Source organism: Desmodus rotundus, chromosome 11 (assembly GCF_022682495.2).
Source record: "Desmodus rotundus isolate HL8 chromosome 11, HLdesRot8A.1, whole genome shotgun sequence".
Classification (NCBI taxonomy): domain Eukaryota; kingdom Metazoa; phylum Chordata; class Mammalia; order Chiroptera; family Phyllostomidae; genus Desmodus; species Desmodus rotundus.
Window position 1 is genome coordinate 33582186 of NC_071397.1, and position 18264 is coordinate 33600449.

An 18264-nucleotide genomic window follows, 5' to 3' on the forward strand; every position below is an offset into this window, starting at 1 on the left:
TTTTCAAAACTAAGCACACTGGCAGCCTCCCAAAGTACAGAGGCTGCTGTCCTTTACCTCAGGGATGACCTGGCTGGAATGCCCCTCATGACGTGCTGTCTGCATCAGTTCTAAGTATGCTGTGTCTGCTGCTAGGCACTGTGTGGAACCACCGCCCCAGGGGTGGACCTGGAGGGTTGGGACTGTATCCACCGCTGGGCATGGAGAATGGTTGCTCCCACACGCATGGGGAGGAAGGGAGGCGAGGGGGACCAACCCCCCCTCCGCTGCTGATGGTCTTTGGCAGAGAGACCTGGCCCTGCCGAACTGCAAGCGTGCGTGCCCTGGCGCCCCAGCCATGCTTACCAGGCTCAGCTGTGATGCCTGCTGCAGCTGGGGCAACCCACAGGAAGGGACCAGCTGGTGCTCATAGGTCCCTTCTCTTCTTGTCTGAGCGTTCCTGATTATGAGGGCTTCTGTGCCCTACTTTTTCCAATATTTCTAAATCTAAAGATCCCTTATCTGGGAGACATCCAGCAGCTTTAAAAAGCTGCTGAATTAGCCTAAAACCCTCTAAACCCTAAGATATTGCTCCTGTTTCTTAGCAAGCCTGTTCCCCATGGTTGAGGATTCATAGAAACTTTCAAAGAAATTTCTTAACAAATAAAAGAACTTTTTCTGAAATTCCTCCAGCTCCAAGTGCGGCGATTATAAAACCAGTTTCAGTTTCGCTTTCACTCCATCTTCATCTTTAAATCCTACTTCTTGCTAGCAAAAAGAATGTAGTGGGTCAAAATGTACTGTTGGTGGAAGACAGTCAGGGAGGGGTGCTGGATATTCCGGGTACCCTAACCCCACTTATGGGTCTCAGGTTCTCTCCTAGGTGTCTGAGACTATGAGGGGGGGCTCAAAGTGCTAGGTAACCAACCTTTATATCCCACGTTCTCGGACGAGCCAGAAGTGACATTAAATTGTTTTGGAGGTTCCTATAAGGCCCCTGCATGTCTTGGGAATTGATCCCAGACACCTCACAAGGTTCCAACTCACATGGTAACACCTGATTTCATGAGCTGAGGGGAAGAAGTGCCTTTTGTCTTCGGAGCTTGGCAGATGCTGAACGCTGTCATACAAAATGTGTGATTAACACTAATTTCTTCGGGAAAGCGATCTTCAGAGTCCGGTCAAAACCGAAGTACTCATTCACTATCCGCTTTTCCTTATGCAGGCGGACGGAGAGAAAAGGCAAAATCGAAAGCACTGCAAGAGGCAGCCTGAAAGAAAGAATCTGATGAGATATTTGTAAATAACCCTATAACTAGTTGCTGTTTTTAAAACTGATCAAAGGGAAAGTTTGCTCTTTCTCCCAAGCCTAAACCTAGTTGGGGGTTGTGCCACAGGGGTGAGTTTGTGAATGTTTTTACAGTGTGCCTCTCGTTGCGTGGACTTTTGCTTGTGGCTGACGGGAAACCTAGTGTTCTGTCCCAGTCCACGTTCCAACTTATCCTTTCACAGATGTCTTCTAGTAGTGAGTGCCCTGGTGGCTTTTAAGTACTCGACCTGGGCCCACAAGGTGCGGCAAATGCTTGGGAGAGAGCAAGGCTCTTGCTTACTAGAGAGGGTGCAGATGCAAAACGCCTGCAAGAGAGGGTGACCTTGGAAGAAATCCCTTTTTCTCTGAAATCCAACACACCCTACGACCTTACTGAAAAGCACTTGGTGTCATCTGCCCTTACCCGAGCTGATGCGTGCACTCCAACCAAATCGGTGTGTTGTCTACAACTGCAGCTCGTAGTCCTGGGTCCCTGTTCTGGGTGCCAGATGATGTGGACTCCAACCAGCGATGTCTGCGGTGTTGTGGATATGACGAACAAATTTGCGTGGACTGGAGAAGTCTTGTGGAGAAAAGGGACGGCATGGCCACTCTCTGAGTAGAGAGCACCCCAACCCTCGCCTAGACAGGCTTTTATTGCTTTTCTGGGAGCATTACATCAAGGAAGGTGCTCATTCATCATGCACAGGTTTGCTTTAGGTGATTACCTTTTACAGATAACAAAGAAAAGGATGTTGCAAATGCAAGGGAAAAAGTGGTTGAACTGGTTACACTCCATCCTTGGGAGATTTAGCACAGACTTTAGGAAGTTACTTCAAAGATATGCATTAAACATTTGCTGCCTTAACTCAGGGTGAGGGAGTTTTAGCAAAAGCAAGCCTCAAAGCAGCCTAGATATAATGGAGGCCTGGTTCCCCATGGGAAAGCTGATCTGTGGGCCTGGCTCCTGTGTGCTGCCTTGTGCCTGTTGGTTTCCCGAACCAGGGCTGAGCTACATTCGCCATTGCCACTTGGACCAGTTCCCTATAGGAGGGGAATTAGATCCTACCATTGAAGGGGAAGAGTGGTAAAGAATTTGTTTCTATCTTTTAATCTATGCAGTCATCTTTCCTCTCTCATACCTATTTAGTATTTTTTTTTTTTAATTCAACAAAGTCATAGTATGTCTTAAAATTGAAAATGACAATTCTTATAAGATCCAAAAGTTTCTAATACCTGGACAGTTTAGGAAACTAGTAAGAACAATTTATAATTTGTTTCAAAGGTATAAATAACAAACAGTCATTATTTTGACTTATCTTTGATCAGGGACTGATGCAAGAATTTCTGAAACCAGGCAAGTATAAGAAGAAGAAAAGATGAAGCAAGTTAGAAACTTTTTTTTCTTTTCTTTCATTTAATGATGTCTGGATCATGCTGGAGTTGTAATTGTAATCTTTTTCATTTTCATAACGTTAACTCTTATAACACATGGTTACCATTTAAACATTAAAAATTAAACTAGCACTGTATCAGACATTTCTCCATAGAAGGCATGCAAATGGCCAATAAGCACATGAAATGATGCTCAACATCACTAATCATCAGAGAAGTGCCAATAAAAACCAGTTATTATTTCACATCTGTCAGAATGGCTATCATTAATAAATCAATAAACAAGTGTTGGTGAGGATGTGGGGAAAAGGGAACTTGTGACACTGTTGGTGGAAATGCAGACTGGTGCAGCCACTGTGGAAAGGAGTATGGAGTTTATTCAAAAATTTGAAAATGGAACTGCCTTATGACCCACCAAATTCCACTTCTGGAAATATATCCAATGAAACTCAAAACACAAATTCAAAAGAATATATGCACCCCTGGTTTATTGCAGCATTATTTTCAATAGCCAAGATTTGGAAGCAGGCCAAGTGTCCATCAGTGTGGATGACTAGATTAAAAAAACTATGTACATTTATACAAGGGAATAGTACTTGGTCATAAAAGAAGGAAATCATACCATTTCCGACAACATGGATGGAGCTAGACTCTAGCTACTAGAGGGTATTATGCTAAGTGAAATAAGTCAGATGGAGAAAGACAAATACCATATGATTTCACTTATAGGAAATCTGAACAGTGAAGTAAATAAACAAATAAAACAAACTTGTCGATACAGAGAACATTTTTTTATATTTTATTTATTTATTTTTAGAGAGAGGGGAAAGGAAGAAGAGAAAGATTGATGTGAGAAACATTGATTGGTTGCCCCTCATACTCTCACTGACCAGGGACCAAACCCACAACCCTGGCATGTTCCCTAACTGAACCAGCGGCCCTTTGCTTTGCAGGACCATGCCCAACCAATTGAGTCACACTGGTTGGGGCCGGAAAACATTTTGATGGTTGCCAAATAGGAAGGGGTTAGGGGACTGGGTGAAAAAGGTGAAGGGCTTGGCTTAAGAAGTGCAGATTGGCAGTTATAAAATAGTCATGGGGATGTGAAATACAGCATAGGGAATATAGTCAATAATGTAATAACTGTGTGTGGTGCTGGGGAGTACTAAGCTTATTGGGGGGGATCACTTTGTAAGTTGTACAAATGTCAAACCACTGAGCCGTACACCTGAAACAAATATATTGAATGTCAACTGTAACTGGAAAAAAAAAAGTACAGTGGTACCTGGGTACTGGTTGTTCATTTGTTCTGATGAGTGGTGAGCAAGCAACAACTGATGAAGCATTTTCTCTTGTGGGGTGGCATCATGACTCATCAAGTTCTAGCAAGTGTGACAAATGGCGAGCAAGTGCCAAGTGCTGAAATATTTTTTCTTGTCAAAATGAGACAAGAACTAGGTTTGATGAGTTCTGAGGCTGGCGAGTGCCAAGATACCACTGTAATTAAAAAAAGGAAAAGAGACCTGTGCCCATAGGCTGCAGACACTGAAGCAGGTTGCACAGTGGAGAAGAAAAATAAAGAGAGAAAAGAGAAATTTTAAAAGTTAAAAACTTTCTAAGTTAAGAAAACACTATCACTGTCAGTACAAAAAACACAAAGTTAACCCACAAAGTCAAAGTCAGACTGTTAATGTCAACAGTTAACAACCCACTTAAATTGTATACTTAAGTCACATTACTTGGAGTGATGCAACAATGGATGATCCATTGTCAGTTGCAAGTTGCCATCATTAGCTAAAAAAAAGAGTGAGTAAGAATGTAGAGATAATCTGTGCAATATTCATTTGACACTAAAAATGGTGTTGCTTTCAACCCCTATTTTTGGGGCTGCCTTAGGGTTTTGTACTCCAGAATCTTTTGCATCTGTCACCGAAAACTAGGACATCTTGTCTCCTGAGAATATAGACTTCCAGTGCTAAAATTTGGGACAGTCCTTGGCAAACTGGAACATTTATATATTCTGCTTTATCCCAAGGTAACAACTACCTTGAGACCATCTGAAACTACAGACTCAGGTAGTAAAAAAGCAAACCATATTCTCATCTTGTCTTTGGAGTTGGGTTTGTGTATATGTGTGTGTGTGTGTGCTATTTCAAATAACATTTCATGCTTGGTTTTGAATACATATTTTTCTTCCCATATTAACTGCATTACAATCTTTGAAACAGCAGGTAGAAAAACAGTACTGATGTTCAGTGTTTAGTACAATAAATTTCACTTTTTTCATTTTTTGCAAAGATTGAGGCCATTTTTTAGGACATGAAGATCTAGAAATTCTCTGAGATTTGGTTGTAGACTATAGAATAACCAATTTGGTTGTCTTTCCTCTATTCAAGAATCTGTATTCTGTCCCCTCAAGCCTTGAATGTATAAATCTGCCCCTAAATCTTGGAGACATGCTGAAGATACTGCCACTTCACCATCATGACCTTGGTCGACTTTGCCTCCATGAAAATCAGTATCTTCTCTGCCTCTACAACTCCAATGGCCACATTTTGGATGGAATAGGGTTTCAAATGTTTGGCATTTAATCTTTTTTCTTCAGTCTACTTTGGTCTCCATTCTCTAGTATCAGGAAATATTAAAGAATGGTTTAATTTTATCACAGTAGCAATTAAGTCTTAGAATCTTCATCAGCATTTTCTTCACAAGTTTGAATGTCAACTCCTAGCATTGGAACTTTGTGTGCATCAGCATGAGATAACTGTATTTTAAGAAACTGAGTGTTCTGTGTAGAGAGATAGCTAATTACATTACTTTGTGGTAACACCACTTGATATTTATGTTCCATAGAAGATACAGCAACACCAATAGCACCAAACTGCTCCCTGATGATGGCCTTGGATAGAACTAACTGCATGTTGGCATCCTGCCAGAAGGTCCATAGAAACCCACTGGAATGAAGAATTATGTACATCAGGAACACTGTTCAATAAATAGCTGGATCCTTAGGCAAAGAATACTGTGGTTTTGGTGACTCACAGAGGTGTCTAATTTATTCCTCCCAAGAATATAATATATTCAGACTTCATCATGAGGTAGTATTGGACAATCTGTTTGTCTTCTGTACCAAAGGATGAAGGGTTTGTAAATTAGTGATTTGAGAAAAATCATCTCAGCTGGGTGATTTTTTTTTTCCTGCTTCGTATAGCATTTGTGGGAGTTATTTGGTGGTAGCTTGGCTGGTCTCGAGGTTCCAAGATGGCTTTATTCAAATATCTGGCTTCTGGCAGGTATGGGAAGTTACAGCCTAAAGGCCTCTTTGTGTGGTTCTGTATCAGGGTACTGAAACCTGTAAACATTATGGCTCAGGGCTCCAATAGACTACCTGTGGAGAATCTTGACAGGTTCTTGAGAAAGAGTGGGTCTTTAGCCCTACAGAGCCATCTGAAATTGCTTTACTGAAATTTTCTGACATTTGCATTTAATTCTGCATGTTTTCTTTTGCTGCTTTTCTATTTCTACATTGCAGAAGTTAACTTCTGTCTCAGTGATCCTTTTAAAAAATGCACTATTTTTCATTATTATAAAGTCTTATCAATAGCTTAAAAATTTTAGGAAATATTTCACATTTATGTGAAATAGAATAATACAGCGATAATTCATGTTCTATTTCCTAGACTAAAGAAAACATCACCAATACAGTCGAAGCTGGGGTAAACCCTTTTCTTTTGACATCCTCCTACCTTCTCTCCAGGGGTAAATACCATCCTTGCTTTGATAGTTTTCATTCCTTTTCATTTCTTTGTACTTAACTTATTATGTATGTATCTCTGAACTGTGTGTATAAATCATTTTGCATATTTTAGTTTACTTTATAAATCATGTACTATTTTATCTGCAACTTTTCATTCTTACAGCATGGTTTGATAGTTTAAATAATGTTGATAAGAATAATTCTAGTGCTTTCATTTTCATTATCCTTTACTATTTCATAGTATGAATATACTACATTTTATTTAGTTTGTGGAAATTTAGGTTGTATTAAACTTTTTACTATTATGTACATTGTTACTGTAAATATCTTTGTATATCTCATATTGCTACTGTTAACTTTTTTTTCTCCCCTAGAATGAATACCTTTATTACAGAAGTCAATTTTTCTTTTTAACATGAAAGAAAGAAAGGAGTGAGGAGGATTTATTTGCCTTTCCAGGCCTTAATTTTCCTCAGACAGAACTCCAGCTCCTTGCCTTCAGGCACATAGCCATCTGCTCGGCCACACTGGCCTGATCTTAAAGTACTGCATGCGAGAAGCTTGCCCTGCTGGAACTGCCCCTCCAGAAGACTGCTGATTTTGGCGTTCTTTTTCCTTTCATTGTATTTCTTTTGAATTTTCTTTGATTATTTTTTTTGTTTAAAATGTCATTCTCTTCAGGAGTCAGCTTGGTCCCCTTCTTGCGGCCCAGGTGCAGTGCATAGTGGGATTCGTACCACTGCCGGTACGGTGTGCTGTCAATGAGCATGATGCAGTTCTTTACTAGGGTCTTGGTTCGGACCAGTTCATTGTTGGATGCATTGTACACAGTATCAATAATACTTGTTTTGTGCATACAACACTCTGAGCCCCAGGAGAAGTTGCGCGTGTCCAGCCTCAAGGCTCGGTACTTATTGTTGCCTCCTTGTGCATGAACTGTGTGTATGTGTCAGGGGCCAATCTTAGTGTTGGCAGCTCGTATTTTCACTTCTTGTGGTAGGGCTTCCTCTTGTCCCCGGTCTTGGGGCGCTTGTGCCAGTTGTTCCGAGAGATGCCTGTGACTTGGCACTGGTTGGAAAGAGAGCCTATTAACTTTTTTTAATTTAAAAGTGCATTTCCTGTACACGTATGTGTTTCTCTAGGGCAGAAGTCAGCAAACTTTTTCTTAAAGGGCCAGATAGTAAATATCTTATATTTTGCAGTCCACATAGCCTCTGTCACAATAACTCAATGGTGTCATTTAGCAAGAAAGCAGTCATAGATAATACATAAACAAACGATTGTGGTCGTGTGCCAGTAAAACTTTTTAGACTGTGCAATTTTAATTTTCTCACAAGTATCATATGTCATGAATTTCTTTTTCTTTTTTTTTTTAAGAGAGGGAGGGAGAAAGAAATAACCAACCTGTTGTTGCACCCATTTATATACATCCATTGATTGCCTCTTGTATGTGCCCCAACCAGGGATTTAGCCTGCAACCTTGTGTATCAGGACAGTGCTCCAACCAGCTGAGCTACTGGCTAGGACCTGTCATGAAACATTCTTATAATTTTTTTTTCCCTGAATCATTTAAAAATTTTAAAGCCGTTCTTAGCTCATGGATCTTATGAAAATAAGGCAGCAGGCCAGATTGGCAGACCATACTCTGCTAATACCTTACCTAGTATATCTCTCAGCAATGGAATTATTGGGTCATGTGCAATTCCAACTTCACCTAGGTATTGCTAAATTGATCTCCAAAGTCTTTGACTCGCAGTTTTTAGGCTTTCCTGTTTAAACACATCATTACCCATTTGATAATGGTTGGTGTTTTAGTTTTTGCTAGTCTGATGGAGTTATCATGTGATTCTTTGAATTTTTATAATACTCTGGTTTATAATGAGGGGGAATACAAATGGTCCCCAATTTATGATGGTTCAAATTAAAATTTTTTGACTTCATGATGGTGTGAAAGTGATATTCTTTCAACAGAAATGCTTTGAACTTTGAATTTTGTTCGGTTCCTGGACTCGTGATATGCTGTTTGATACTTTCTGGTGGTGCTGGACAGCAACAGTGAGCACAGCTCCCTGTCAGGCATGCAGCCACAAGAGTAAACAACTGATAGACTACAGTGTATTCATTGTTAGATGCTTATACCCAGCTGTCGGTTAATATAAGTGTCTTGAGCACGTTTAAGGTAGGCTAGTCTAAGCTATGATGTTCAGTAGGTTAGATGCATTTTCGACTTATGATATTTTCAACTTACAGTGGGTTTATTGGGACATAACACTGTTGTAAGTTGAGGAGTGACTGTATAGCAGGTCCTCTAAAAAGCATCTTTCATTCACTGTCATTTTGTTATTATGTTGAGATGCCATAGAAACTTAACTCTTACTTATTTCAGTTAGCCTATGGTAAATTATGCCATGGTTTTGTTATATGTTATTTCACTTAGTCACAGAACATATCAGTGATGTTAACTGAGGACTAACTGTATTTGTATTGCTACATTTGAAAATATTTTTCTTTTTTTTTGTACCTTCTCTCCTTTTATTTATTTATTTTTAGAAAAGGGGGGAAGGAGGGAGAAAGAGCAGGAGAGAAACATCCATGTGCAAGAGAAACATGGATCAGTTGCCTCTTGCATGCCCCCAACTAGGAACATGGCCCGCGATCCAGGCATGTGCCCTGACTGGAAATTGAATTGACAACTCTTCGGTCTGCAGGCTGGCTGGTGCTCAGTCCACTGAGCTGTACCAGCAAGAGCAAAAATATTTGTCATTTAATATTCAAAAAATATTTAGTGACAGCCTAGAGTTAATTCCTACTCTATATGCTTGGCATACATGCATAAACTAAACAAAATACCCAATGAGTTTTTGTGTTTTTGTGTGTGTTTCCTTTGTTCTCAATTGCCCATTCCTGTCTTCTGCCCATTTTGTTTTTCTGTTGGAATGTTGGGGTTCTTCATATACTCTGAATAGTAGGCTTGATTGAATTATATGGGTAGACCATATAACTTAGAAAATTATTACCTTTTTTAAAAGAATAATTTTCTGAGCATTATTTTTTAACGTAGTCGTTTGTCTTCTTAATGTCTTAAGCGTTTTGTGAGAAAAGAAATGCTTTGCCGTTATTGGTCCTTTGCATTATAACTTTATTTTTTGTTTTATTAATTACTATTTATTTCTTTATGTTTTTTAAGTACTTTCCTAACTGTATCAGCATAATCAATAAAATACTGATTTTTTTTTCCCTTTATCCCCCCACCCCAGTATCCACCTTCCCTCCAGCAATACTGCCCCTTAGTTCAGGTCCATGGGTCACATGTGTAAGTTCTTTGGCTTCTCCCTTTCGTATACTATTCCTAACATCCCCCTGTCTATTTTGTTCTTGCCAATTGTGCTTCTTAAGCCCTGCACCATTTTCCCCTTTATCCCCTTCCCCCCTCCCAGCTGATAACCCTCTAAATGATCCCCATACCTATGATTATGTTCCTGTTCTGGTTGTTTGCTTAGTTTGCTTTTGTTTTTATTTTTTAGATTCAGTTGTGGATAGTTGTGAGTTTGTTATCATTTTAATGTTCATAGTTTTGATTTTCAACCTCATAGTTTTTTCATTGTACCTCAGCTCAACTTCACCTCTTTATGATAAGTCTCCTGTTGGGCACTGACACTGAGGGGGTCTTGGTTGTCACAGGACTGAGCTCTGGGCCTTCTAAGGCCTGGCTCTTGGGTGCACGGCCACTGCTTCTGGGGGCTCAGCATTTCTTTAGTTTTTATGACAGCAGGAGAGTGCCAGTCAGCTATGTAGTCTGTAGTAACAGAATTTTAACATCTTTTTGTAGTGTGTATGCCTTGTGTTTTCCTTACCTTAAAATATATTTTAAAGACTTTATTAAATATTTGTAAACCATATATCTAATATGAAGTTAATATCCACAATATATAAAGAACTCTTATAACTCAACACAAAAATCAAATAATCCAACTAAAAAATGGACAAACGACCTAAATACACATTTTTCCAAAGAAGACATACAGATGGTCAACAGATATACTACAAGGCTCTCACAAATCAAAACTACAATGAGATATCACCTCAGGCCTGTTAGATGGCTATCATCAAAAAGACAAGAGATAACAAATACTGGAGAGTATATGGAGAAAGGGAACCCTGTGTACTGTTGGTGGGATTGCAAATTGGTACAGCTACTATGGAAGACAGTATGGAGGTTCCTCAGGAAATCAAAAATAGTCCTGACTGGTATGGCTCTGTTGGTTGGATATTGTCATGCAAAGCAAAAGGTCATCAGTTTGATTCCCGGTCAGGGTTGTGGGGTGGTCCTCACGGGGTGTGTGCAAGAGGATTGATGTTTCTCTCTTGCATTTATGTTTCTCTCTTTCTCCTTCCTTTCCTCTCTCTCTAAAAATAAATAAATAAAATATTTAAAAAAAGAAATTAAAATAGACCTATCATGCCAGCAATTCCATTTCTGGAAATATATCTGGAGGAAATAAAAACACTATGTCAAAGACATATCTGCACCCCTATGTTTATAGCAGCATTATTTATAATAACCAAGACATGGAAACAACCTAAGAGTCCATCAACTAATGAATGGATAAAAATGTAATATATGTATATATACATACATACATGCATACACAATGGAATATTTTTCAGGCATAAAAGGGAAAGAAATGCTGCCTTCGTACCATCAGTGGACCTTGAGGACATTATGTTAAGTAAAGTAACTCAGAGAAAAACAAATATTGTATGATTTAACTTACATGTAGAATCTTCAAAAAAAAAACCATAGAAAAAGATCGGATTTGTGGTTACCAGAGGCAGTGGGTCGGGGGTGGAGGGTGGTGGATTTGAATGAAGGTGGTCAAAGAATACGAACTTTCTGTTATAAATAAGTACTGGGGATATAATGTTCAAAGTGTTCACTATAGTTAATACTTCTATATAGTATATTTGAAAATTGTTAAGATAGTATCCTAAGAGTTTTCATAACAAGGGGAAAACCACATTTTTTTCTTTCTTGTATCTGTATAAAACAATGGATGTCAATTGAACTTATGGTAATCATTTCAGAGTACAGGGTGGGCAAAAGTAGGTTTACACTTTGTATAGAAAATAATGCAATAATTAATAATAATACAAGAATAAACTTTTGTGTAGACACAACATTTGTGTAAATGTACTTTTGCCCTCTTCTGTACATGTAACTCAAGTTCCTGTGCCGAACATTTTGAATAGAAACAGTGATGAATGGCAATTACATGTCAATAAAACTGTAAAAAAGACTACTATTTTTATTCTAACCATGCAAAAGGTTTTACTTATTTCTTTAAAGACTTTGTGTTAAAGAGCGGTTTTAGGTTTACAGCAAAGTAGGAAGGAAGCTATAGAGCAGGAGTGTCCAACCTTTTGGTGTCTCTTGAGCCACACATTAAATATACAAACAATAATGAAAACTTATGAGCAAAAAAAGGTCGGTGCATAATTTTCGTGATATCTGACAACACACATAAGCAAAAAAGTCCTCATATAATAACCCTAATTATGCAGTGGCCATTTTGATAATCTTTTAAAATTGTTGAGCAGGTCCCAAGTTGATATCACTAATACAGAAAATGTACATATCTAAGCAATAAAATGTCATTAAAATTTTTTTTATTATAAAAGTAAAAGAAAAGGCAACATAAAACTAGTGGGATGTTTGACATTGTATTTGAGAAACTAGTGCATCAATATCTGGTTTGATAGAAGTAGTTGCAGTTCTCAGTGAGTTCTCAAGGTGTTCATCAGATATTTTGATTCTAATTTTACTCTAAATGTGTTTCATTCTTGAAAATATTTGCTCACAAATGTAGGTGTGGCAATCACATGAATAAGGCATGATTATAAAGCAAGGGATATTTGTTTCTGGGAAGATAAGACCTATAAAAGTCCAGTAAAGAGACACAATCAAATTTTTATTTACGATAAATGTCAGATTGCAGTTCCATGCATTCTATTTGAAAATTGGAAGGTAACATATTTATGTTGACTGAAAATGGAGTCACAAATATAACAAAATATAATTTTCCTGGAAATCTCGAAATCTGTTTTCAAATTCTTGTATCAAATCAAAAAGCAAGGTTTCATATTTTTCATTGTTCACTGAATGTGTTTAGGCAACATGTCAAAATGCATAAAATTGTTTGCCTTAATTTGAGCTTGCCATAATTTCAGTTTCATTTGGAACGCTGTTACAGTTTGAAACATGGAATCGATAAGTTGGTTTTCACCTTGAAGACACATATTTAACTTATTTAAATAAGTGGTTAAATCCACTAAAAATGCTAAATCTGTAAGCCAGTTTTCATCATCAAGTTCTGTAACAGTTTGGTTTTTTTGGTACCATAAACAATTTGGTAACATGTCGCAAATCATAAAATCTTTTCAACATTTAGCTTTGACTTAGCCATCTCACTTCCAAAAAGTAAATGATGTCACCATAGTCAGCATCAGTACTTTTAAGGAATTCCTGGGATTGGCGATGATTCAGTCCCTTGGCTCTTACGGAATTCAAAGTCTTGATGATGATTTGCATGACGTTATCCATTTTTAAAGCTTTTGTGCATAAATTTTCTTGATGTACTATACAGTGATACTTCACCTAACATAAGGTTTGGGTGGCAATTGCATTGTCTTCTATTAATTTTACAAGTCCCTGTCTTTCACCTACCATCACCAGGGCACCATCAGTAACTATACCAGATATGTTGACAATGGACAAAGAAAATCTCTTTAACATATTTTTTACTGTTTAATATAAATCTCTTGGTTTGGTGATCTTTTAATGGCACTAAAGAAGCCATTTCTTCAGTGACTTTATATTCATCATCAATACCTCTAATAAAAATGGCAAGTTGAGCCATATCTGTAGCATCAGTGCTATCATCCATTGCCAAAGCATAACATTTAAAATTAACAGCTTTACTCTCCAAACTGCTTTCAATAGATTTTCCAGTTTCTTCAGTTTGCCTGGCAATAGTCTGGTGAGTAAACTGATTTTAGAAATATCCTCCTTTTTTTCAGGGCAAATTATACCTGCCATGCTTTCTATAGATAATAAATTCACCATCAGGAAATGGTTTTGATTTTTTTGTTATTAAATAAGCTACCACATAACTAGCTTTTACAATGGAATCCTCCAGAGTTGTAACTTTTTGAAAAAATTTTTGTTGAGAAGGCAGACTTTTATGAGTCCCACTATTTTATCCTTATCACACAATCCTTCATACTCATTGAATTTGGCAGCATGTTTTTGCATGTAATACCTTTTCAAATTATAGTCTTTGAAAACTTGCACAAATTTCCTACAAATTAAGCATAGTGCCTTACTATTTACTCAACAAAAAAATAGTAATCTGTCTACTTTTTATTTAACAATCTTCTTTCATAATTTTTCTTTTTTTGAGTTCTTTTTTGTTTGAGATGTTGTAGAAGCTATGCTGGGATTAAAAGATAATAATAAATAAGGGATCTTATTTATTTTATTATTAAAATTAGTTGACAGGAAAATAGAAAGTAGCCTTCTTGACCACTGGTGCTGGGTGAGGCAGAAGGCAGATTGTAAAGCATGACGGGTGATGTGTGAGGCGATGCTGAGGTGTGAAAGTACCTTTAATAATCAAAAAAGCATGCTTATCTGATTTCTAAATAACGTTAAAGGCTTAATGTTGTGATGGTAGGTTGAAATATCCAATTATTGATAATTGCTGCCTTACTAAGTCATCATAAGCACATGTAATGTCTTGATGGTGTCAATTGTACTTTCTGTGCTTGGAAGACAACACATTGGAAGCCGCACACCTCTGTAAAACTGAAGCCATGCATGCGTATGAATAGTGAGAGTGAACGTACATTTATTTTACGTGACATTGTGACATGTAATCACAAAAAAACTCAGTGTTATAAGTAAATTTACAGTTTTCTGTTGGGCTGCATTCATAGCCATCCTGGGCCACATGTGGCCTGCAGGCTGCAAGTTGGACACACCTGGTATAGAGAGTTCCCACATACCCCCCTATCCTCACACGTGCATAGCCTCCACCAATGTCACAATCCTTGCCATAGTGGTACATTTGTTACAACTGATAAACCTACATTGATACATCATAATCACTCAAAGTCCTTAGTTTCCATATGGTTCATGCTTAGTGTTCTAGAGTCTATGGATTTGGACAAATGAATGCTGACATGTATCATTGTAGTATCATACAGAGTATTTCACTGCCATAAACATCTGTGCTCTGTCTATTCATCCCTGAGCTCCTCCAAACCTCCATCTCACCCCTGGAAACTGCTGATTTTTTTCCTGTCTCCATAGTTTTGTCTTTTTCAGAATGCATATACAATTGGCCCTCCATATCTGCAGGTTCTGCATCCACGAATTCAACCACCATGGATTGAAAATATTTGAGGAAAAAAATGTTGCATTGTTGTTGATATGTACTATGTGGTTAGACCTACCATGGTTGTGTCTGAACATGCACAAACTTTTCTTGTCATTATTTCCTAAGCAACACAGTATAACAACTATTTACATAGATAGTATTTATATTACACTAGGTATTATAAATAACCTAGAGATCATATAAAGTATATGGGAGGATTGTGTGTAGGTACATCATTTTGCATCATTTTTGCCCTGGTCGGATAGCTCAGTTGGTTAGAGCATCATCCCTGATAAGCTGGGGTTGCGGGTTTGATATTCTGTGAGACATATACAAGAATCAGACAATGAATGCATAAATAAGTGGAATAACAACACGATGTTTCTCTTGCTATCTCAATTAAAAGAAAAACAAAAACACCTCCTTGCTTTCTGACACTACAAAATACTCTGGGCTTATCTTGTATTTTTCCTGCATCGTCCCTAGAGTCAGTCATTTCTCTTGGGAGCCCTGATTCCTTTCATTGGTGAATGGTACAGAAAGCAAGATTTGGTTGTAAGTGTACTTGCTGCTACTTGGTTGTCACTGCTCCTAGACCTCAGAGGACAGGGCCTTAGCTCTGTATACTACCATGATATAATACATATCTACATTTTTTTGTGTCTATTTCTCCTACTAATATCTCTTATCTAATGAACTCTATTTTTTCTAGATTTCCTCTCTTACTTGTAACTTCTTTCTCTGACATTGTCTTATTTGCTTATTTGTCTAACCCCAGTTTCAGATTTGCTCCTGATGATTTAATTTCTCTTTCAGTGATATCTTTGGTTGTGAATTCAGTCTTTGAAATTTTTTTTGAGGCTTGCATAGAAATTTTATATTTAATAGGAAAAGATTTATATCTTTTTTTTTGCCTTTACAAACATTTGTTATTGTGGTAAAATATGAATAACTTTAAATTTACCATATTAACCATTTTTATGTGTACAGTTATGGATTGTCATTGTGTTTATAAATGTTGTGCATTCATCTTCACTATCCATTTCCATAATTTTTTCATCATTCCAAATAAAAACTGAACCCATTAAAACATAACTCTCCATTTTATTCTCCCTCTAGCTGCTGCTATTCTACTTTGTGTCTGTGTGAATTTGTCTATTATAAGTACCTCATATGAGTGGAATCATTTGACTTTCTGTGCTGGATTATTTTACTTAATATAATGTTTTCAAGGTTCATCCATGTTGTAGCATGTATCAGAATTTCAATCCTTTATGGCTGAATAGTGTGTGTGTGTGTGTGTGTGTGTGTGTGTGTGTACAGAGCACGTTTTGTAGATCTATTCATTTGTTGATGGACATTTGGGTTGTTTCCACCTTTTGGCTTTGTGAATAATGCTTCTGTAGCATTGGTGTACATGTAAGTATCAGAGTTCATGCCCTCAGTTATTTTGGGTATATGCCTCAAAGTGGCATTGATGGGTCATTGGGTAATTTGATATTTAGCTTTTTGAAGAACTGCTAAACTTCTTCCATGGTGGCTACAGCATTTTACATTTCCACCAGCAGTGCATGAGAGTTTCAATTTCTCCACATCCTTGTCAATAGTTATTATTTTCCTTTTTTTTAAATAGCTATCCTGATGGGTGTGAACTAGCCTCATTATAGTTTAATTTGCATTTCCTTTATTTCTAGTGATACTGAGCATATTTCCTTGTGAGACTTAAAAATGGGCTTTTCTGGGCCATGTAAGTTATGAAACTTCTGGTCCCCAAACTGAGTAATTGTGAGCTTATGGTTGGGAATTCCCTAACCATGGAGTGGATATACTTTGTCTTCAGTTCAATCCAAAAATCCAGAGCCAAGGGCAAGACATCATTATTATTCCCACTATTGATTTCTTTGGTGAGTTTCTTTTTTCCCCCTAGTCACCCAATCGGAGTGTTGCCCTTCAGTTGTTCTGGTCTTCAGTCTGACCTTGCATCTTGCTGTGTCCCCCAAACTTGATCTTAAAAACTAGGCTCTAACTGTAATTAAAAAATAAAACAAAACTAGGCTCTAGGCCATCAGGTTTTTGTCACATGGCTTCAAATGACAACTTCAGAATTTTATGTCATTTGTCACATGGCTTCAAATGACACCTTCAGAACTCTTCTGGTTCCCACTTTCCAGTTAATGGTTTCATGGAATTTCAGCCATGCACTTGTAAAATTTTTAAAACTTATAATGAGCATGTTTGGTGTTCTGTAATAGAGTTTTGGTTTTGTTGTTGTTAGCAAATCAAGTTCATCATAATGCCGACACAGAAATCTTTGATTTGTTTTTCTTCTATTAAAAGGCAGAGATGATGGAGGTAAAGAAAAGGTTAGTGGTATGGATATGGTTCTCATAAATAAGGCATCAAAGAAGGCACTAATTTCTAGAATCAGTGATGAATCATGGAAGTACAGGGTTGATTTTTAAAATATTTTATACATATCCATATGTCCCCCATTTTTATTATATTTTACTAATTTGAACAACCTTCTCTAGCAAACTCATACATATGAATGACTGTAAATTAGCAGAAACACATTTTAATGTATTCTTTTTCTCTTTAGAGGAAATAGGTGTTTATAAGAAATGGGCAAGCAAATGAAAATCTAGACTGAGCAAAGAGCTTGGGGAATGCTCAATTTTATTTTATACTTAATAGCTCTTTTAATGAATACTTACCTCAGTTTGTTTTTATTTCAGCTTTGTCTAGATCAGAATCTAAGAGAGATGGAGGTTTTAAAAATAATTGGAGCTTTGATCATGGAGAAGAAAGTGAAGGAGATACGGAAAAAGAGTAAGATTTTTTGCCCCTCAGATATTTTATAAGAATGAAACTTCTTATTAGAAAAGCAATTTATATTCCATGGCAATATTTTTAAGAGTATGGTATTCTTAAGAAAATACTGAGCTCTTTTACAGTAGCATTGAGGAAAGAAAAAGCAATTATTATTGGTAAATAATTTTGCTGTTATATTTTTCCATCTTTTGAAATGTATAAATATGTGCATGTAATACATGTAACCTTATGCTTAAATATCAACCACACTACAGATTTCCCACTAAACAAATTGTTCTTTAATAAAAGAATACACACGGTGATTTGCAAAGCCACCCTTTATCAGTAAATGAGCCCATATTAAGACCCTTGAATTTCATATGAAGATCAAGTCCTGTAGTAACTTTCTTCCCAATTGTGAACCCCCACCACTGCCACATCCATCTTAAGATCAGATTACCACCAGGGAAGGCAGAAACACTATAAATGATAAACACAGGTGTTGGCCCAGACAGAAGTTAAGCAAAGTGTTCATTGTATTTGTTAATGTACTTGGAATTACTTTTGTGAAAAAT

At 37.3% G+C, this 18264-nt stretch overlaps 1 protein-coding gene and 1 pseudogene across 5 annotated transcripts in view; one reads left to right on the top strand and one right to left on the bottom strand.

Annotated features, from left to right (window-relative positions):
• Positions 1-18264, top strand: part of SENP6 (SUMO specific peptidase 6) — a 112060-nt gene that overhangs the window by 10035 nt on the left and 83761 nt on the right. For 3 of the 5 annotated variants that reach the window (XM_024576681.4, XM_024576679.4, XM_024576680.4), the window contains exon 2: positions 17614-17707. The exons of 1 other annotated variant lie outside the window; for it this stretch is intronic. In XM_024576681.4, coding sequence (XP_024432449.2) covers positions 17614-17707 — 94 coding nt within the window. Of the gene's footprint in view, positions 1-1764; positions 2009-17613; positions 17708-18264 lie in introns of all 5 variants that reach the window. One more of the 5 variants, XM_053913517.2, reaches the window with a different exon arrangement.
• On the bottom strand, positions 6566-13029 carry LOC112319249 (small ribosomal subunit protein eS8 pseudogene; annotated as a pseudogene).